This window comes from Solenopsis invicta, chromosome 16 (genome assembly GCF_016802725.1).
Source record: "Solenopsis invicta isolate M01_SB chromosome 16, UNIL_Sinv_3.0, whole genome shotgun sequence".
NCBI lineage: Eukaryota > Metazoa > Arthropoda > Insecta > Hymenoptera > Formicidae > Solenopsis > Solenopsis invicta.
Window position 1 is genome coordinate 21,992,942 of NC_052679.1, and position 5,595 is coordinate 21,998,536.

The 5,595-nt window shown below is 31.5% G+C and overlaps 2 protein-coding genes across 4 annotated transcripts; both read right to left on the bottom strand.

Annotated features, from left to right (window-relative positions):
• Positions 1-117: 117 nt before the first annotated feature.
• On the bottom strand, positions 118-4,171 carry LOC105206718 (odorant receptor 22c). 3 transcript variants are annotated; one of them, XM_011176198.3, is made up of 4 exons: positions 4,026-4,171; positions 3,072-3,242; positions 2,130-2,841; positions 118-509 (listed from the first exon to the last, which is right to left on the bottom strand). In XM_011176198.3, the coding sequence occupies exons 1-4, from the start codon at positions 4,134-4,136 to the stop codon at positions 169-171; spliced, it is 1,335 nt and encodes a 444-aa protein (XP_011174500.3). In that variant the 5' UTR covers positions 4,137-4,171; the 3' UTR covers positions 118-168. The 3 variants fall into 3 exon arrangements, with proteins under 3 accessions (XP_011174500.3, XP_039314322.1, XP_039314323.1); XM_039458388.1 differs by having other exon boundaries at positions 169-509; positions 4,009-4,169; XM_039458389.1 differs by having other exon boundaries at positions 169-509; positions 3,944-4,169.
• A 417-nt stretch (positions 4,172-4,588) lies between these two features.
• Positions 4,589-5,311, bottom strand: LOC120359713. The gene has a single exon (XM_039458395.1). It carries the CDS (start codon positions 5,160-5,162, stop codon positions 4,827-4,829), a length of 336 nt encoding a protein of 111 aa, XP_039314329.1. The 5' UTR covers positions 5,163-5,311; the 3' UTR covers positions 4,589-4,826.
• Positions 5,312-5,595: the final 284 nt, after the last annotated feature.

A 5,595-nucleotide genomic window follows, 5' to 3' on the forward strand; every position in this document is an offset into this window, starting at 1 on the left:
GAGCTTTGATCATGATATATTCTTATCTAACGTTTGGCAAAATGTGTTAGTTAATCCATATCACGCAATCACGTGTAGAGTTCACGTATGCAAAACTGAAGAAAACGAAAGGTAACGTTGTTTTAAAGCACATCAGTCATTTATAATCATATGTCGACAATATCAGTTTTACACGTCTATCATCACTCTGAGAACGGAGAGATAGGAACCTGTAGCTTTCAAGATCTCTTTGAATGAAAATAAATTCATTCGTAGAAACCTTCCGGCGGTTGTTTGATGAGGCATCCTTCCTCGATGCATCACCATAGGCAAATTTTTCATTGCTTTCAGATCAAAATTGTACCATGGACTGTCGTAAAGACTGTAGCCGATCCTTCCAGTTACGTATTCTAGTTGATCACCAGCATAGCAATAGAGATACAGTTGCACCAGCATTGTCAGAATCAGGACAATATGTTTTATTGCTGCGATATTATCATTTAACTTCAACGATATTATCAATTGCATACCTAAAAATAAAATTTAAATTATTGTAGACAAATAATGTGATACAGATTTATTATTTAAATAATGTACAATATTCGTTAGAATAATAAGAATAATATATTATATTTTATATATTTTTCCAAGTTTTTAAATATCTTTTTTTTAATAATAATAAATTTTTTTTTGCTTTTAAAATAAAAAATTCTTAACTTATAATGCTATAGTTTTAATGCTTTTTAATAGCAGCTTTAGCAAATCTGATGGACACATTCACCTTTTTATTTTATTATACACCATTAAAAATCAGCAGCAGAATGTAACCGAAGCAAATTTCAAGCAATGACATTAAAAACATTTAATGTATATTTAATGTAAATTTAATGTTGTCAAAAGTTTAATAAATTCCGTGCACATGCTTTCAGTTATAGATACGTTAAATTTAACGTGTATCTAAAAAAATACATTAAATTTCATGACATTTTAACAGTGTGTTTAAGAACATATATTTTACTTAAGAAATATTTATATGTTTTGAATTTGGAAGATTTTATTTATCTTATCTTTGATATTTTATTTTCTAACATTCTTTTTTTATCTCTTTTTTTCATTTCCCACTTAATATTTTATTTACTAAGCTCTAGAATTCTTTGTTAAAATAGCTGTAAATTTGACGTATCAAGTTAGTAAAGTAAAAAATGGTATTATTGATCATATAGGTATTATGAGCACTCGTATTATCTCCGTGACAAATTGTTAGTGATTATAAAATTATTTATTTAATAGCCTGCTTATGTAGTTGCGTAATACACAATAGCTGACAATTGTTATAAAGTGGAAATTTTTTTCAAAATTTATGCATTTTAACATTTTATTACACATATTTCCTTATTGTTTTTAAACTTGAACATTAGACACACAAATGTATTTACACTCGAGTGCTTTTCTTATTGCTTAACTTTTTATTCTATACACATTTTGTTATGCAAAATTATTCAATAATCTCACATTTCGTTAATGTAGGCATAAAAGTATACGGGTATTATCGAGATTTTAGTATCAAAAGCCAAAGTCATGTTATATTATATACGGGCTGGGATTGTGGAATATGGTCGTCCACCATGTGCATCCCTCTTGCAACTTTACAATTTCATTGTAGATGTTGTATAATGTTCAGAAATAAAGAAATTTTACAAAATTTTATTTAACAATTTTTGAAGCCAAAGCACAGCTAACCTGCTATTGAAAAAATTTTATTAAATAAAATATATTTTACGAAATGTTTGTAAAACCTTCTTTTATAGTACTTATGTATAAAATCTATGAAAAACCATTAATTTATGTTTTTTTTTTATAAATAAAAGTGCCTTTCATGACATTAGTTGTTAGTATTCCACGACCCCCCCCCCCCCTGCTTTTCACAAATGAATCCCTTTTTTCCCTTTTTAGTAAATTATTAATTACATTTGTTCTATACACCCGATGAGCTATATATATAGTGATTGGTAAAATTCTATGGCTAATAAACTGAAGTTAGTTGGAATTGTGTTGCGATAATATTTACTAAATTATTGTCAAAAAACAAAATGGCATTCCACAACCTCTTCTTTTTTCTATATAATTTCAAAAACACAGAAATAAAATACCTTCCACACAAAGCAGCAGTACACTCATTGACACTTGCGCGAAGATAGCCATGTTGAAAGCGTATTCAAAACTGTCAGCCAGCCTTATCAAATCGCAATGTCTGCTAATTAACATTTTTATCTCTTTCTTACAGGTTTGCTCTTCAGCTTTGATGCCGGCGAAGTCCATTTGCAGTACTTCGAACTGCCCGCATAGGTGCATCGCGAGACCAAAAAAGAAACCATCGTTTCCACAATGCGAAGTAGCGTTGACGAAGATCTGCGCCACTTGTAGCAGCAGGACACAGGTGTAAGCGATTGTTCGTAATGATCCGAAAACGCAGTAAGTTGCTAAAAAATACGGTGTCACCATTGTATCGTTATTATTCACTTCGGATACGTTTAGCCAGGGTATGAAGCTGTCAAACGGAATGGCCATGAAGATAAACGAGAAGCCCGATGCGTAGCCCAAATACAACATCGTCAAGGATACAGCCCTGCCGGCGTGGGTGTACCTCATCATGATTTCCCGTCGTTGTGTGTCCCGGGATATCGACCAGTCGTCAATAATGGAAGTCACCAAGACGTAAGTATGCCTCCAGGAAAGACGAATGACGAGAAGCTTGGAAAGGCTGACGACAGATGAGAGGTCCATGAGAAAAGCTTCCATCATATCTTCGGGACCGAGGCATTGCCAGTATGCTTCCAGAGACAGGCTGACGATAGTACTGATCTAATTGCCGAGAAAACCGTTAATTCAAAATTTCTTCATTTTGAATCGCTAATTACTCATAAGCAATTAAATGTTTAATAATAAGTGTTTTTATTTTTTTTTAAATCGTGTTTTCAGAGATAACAATGTGATAAAGAAATTGCAATAGAGGAGTTAAAGAAATAATGTGTATACATCTTTAATTTTTTTTTTAATTTTTTTTATGTATAAATAACTTTCGTAATATTTACCTGGATCAAAATAGCTAAAGAGCACCGTGCAACAGATGTAAACTCTTCCGCATTCAAAGGCCAAACTCCAATTATATTAAGAACTTTTTTGTAAACATTTAAAGCGTAACGAGATTCATCGTTCCAGTTTCTTGCTTCCTTCATTGTTAAGTCGATATTTGTGTGTGTCTTCTTTTTAAAAATTAATTTAAAAATTAATCAAGGCCACGCATGTTCTTATGTTCTATATCGTAGATTTTACAAGGGAAGAAATAAATGCCACTGATTTCAATGAAACTGGGCAAGATTATAAAGTAAGTTTTTAGAGTTATAACTTATATATCCTTATTTGCGCAGACAGTCTGCGTAGAACTGTTTATATGCTATTACAAAATCAATTTAACGACCATTAAATTCATTAGTAGAGTTTAGGATATTCCTATCCGAATACACTGTGACACATGTTGTAACTGCTTTTTATTAATTCATAGACACGAATTTCACTGTTAATTAATTTTTTTTCGTTATATCATAATGTTTTATTATATAAATCATTATTACAACAAAAATTATTTTTAGTCTTTAAATTAAGAACAGTACTATATCTATTACGTCACAGATATTCGAGTATAAACATTTCAATAAATTCTCTTAGTGACTCATTAATGGCATTTAAATTGATTTTGAAATATCTCAGAAATTGTTGACTTGCAATATTTATCTGACCCAATTTGAATATCATTATATTGTCAATCAATACATTCAATAATCAAGTTCTGTTTAAGTTAATATCAAAACATTTCAAAGGAATGCATTGCATAGATATAAATGCACTATTGATAGATTTGCAAATGCGTTAAAGTACACTTCATCAATGAAAAAACTAGATATACTTTGTTTAATGTAAAAAGAGATTGATTTAATGAAGATTCAGATTGATTTGACTTCAGTTGCTCACAATTATCACGCACAAACCGAATAAAATTCTCGACATCCGTTTCTTTCGATAACGTATCGATTTCCTTTTTCACTGTGCGTTACCCAAGCACCAAACTCACTGTGAAGACGCGCGGCAAGCAAAGCCATGTCACTACCCACGCCGTCGAGGGCGAGGCGTCCTCTTCTTTGATCTTTTATTCACGCGCGGAACGGGGTTACACCGTGCAGAAACGGAATCGACATAATAAAATCACATGTTTCCATGCAATTCGTCATTTTGTGGTCGAGAGCTGTATTACAAACTTCTAAACTTTTTTTTTTTACCGATTACAGTCTCTACAGAGAAAGCCTTTACGCGAATATGCATTTGTGATATGCAATATGTACAATCACGCGTGTCCCTTTCATCGTGGCAAAAAAACAAGAAGAGAAAATTACTAGTGCACTTCAATTCTTACGCTGTAACCCTGTAACTGCAATCGAAACATGTACAAACGGTATTATATGGTATCACAGTATACGAATTCGTTTGCCATAAAACGTTAGTCTACCATTCTGTGCCGTTGAAATTACTGAAAGGGAACGGAAAAGACAAGGGATATAAAATATCGTGTATTGTTGAAGAAGAACTGGAAACTTTTACATTGAAACATTCTCTGTGATATCTCTAAGAAACAGTGATGTTCCCTACATATCTCTAAAATTAAAGTACAATTAAAAACTTTGTTCTAAGTTATCTCAAATTGACCTACAAACTTTAATTATCGCGAGGGGAAGCGAGAGATGTAATCGACAGCACAATTTCAATAACTAGAACTTTCTATAAATATATATGATTTAGCCATCTAACATAACACGCAAGACCGAAAGATACGAAGCCGTGGATTTTAAGATATCCTTAAATGTGATCATGTTCATGACCACAAATTTTCCGGCCGTTAGCTGATGAGGAATACTGGCTCGCATTATAATAATCTGAAAGTCCTTGGCTCTACTAGCCGGCAGTTCGTACCAATCGCAGTTGTAAGTAGTGTAAGCTAATGCAGTACTTCTTGTCTCCAAATAGTCACCGGCGAATGTGTAGAAAGACAACTGGATCAGCATGAGAAGTAAGATACTAGCGCTATGTACAATCGTAGGTACATCGCCAACAGGTAACGACGCGATTAACATGTATCCTAGAAAATGTTATGATATTAAAAATGTGCATATTTTTAATAGAAACTGATATCACGAGATTCAAAAATATATTATAAAGATTACAAATAGAGTTAAATAGATCCCAACCATGTCAAAACACTTGTGTTTTTTTTTCATAAATATAATTCATTTTTTGTTTTCAAAAATTTATAAATTTAATTTACGACCGCTTTGAGGCTAAATGTTGAAATTATCGTACACTTTGTAGATTAATTTTTATTAAATTTGTGGTTTGTAAAATAAATGAAAAAATTGATTTTTTGAATTTATTAATCTGTATTAATTTATTCTGTTTAGAAATTTATTTCTGTATATATTATCTTACAAAATTTAAATTAAAAATTAATGTTACAATGAGAAATAATTTAATTTTAGCAAAAGTTTTCAAATTTAACGATTTTTTATT

Coding starts and splice junctions, on each gene's coding strand:
- LOC120359713 (XM_039458395.1), bottom strand. CDS start 5,162: ATGTTAATCGCGTCGTTACCTGTTGGCGATGTACCTACGATTGTACAT.
- LOC105206718 (XM_011176198.3), bottom strand. CDS start 4,136: ATGGCTTTGCTTGCCGCGCGTCTTCACAGTGAGTTTGGTGCTTGGGTA. Junction 2,842..3,071: donor CTTTAGCTATTTTGATCCAG/GTAAATATTACG, acceptor CTCGGCAATTAG/ATCAGTACTATCGTCAGCCT. Junction 510..2,129: donor ACTGCTGCTTTGTGTGGAAG/GTATTTTATTTC, acceptor TTTTATTTTTAG/GTATGCAATTGATAATATCG.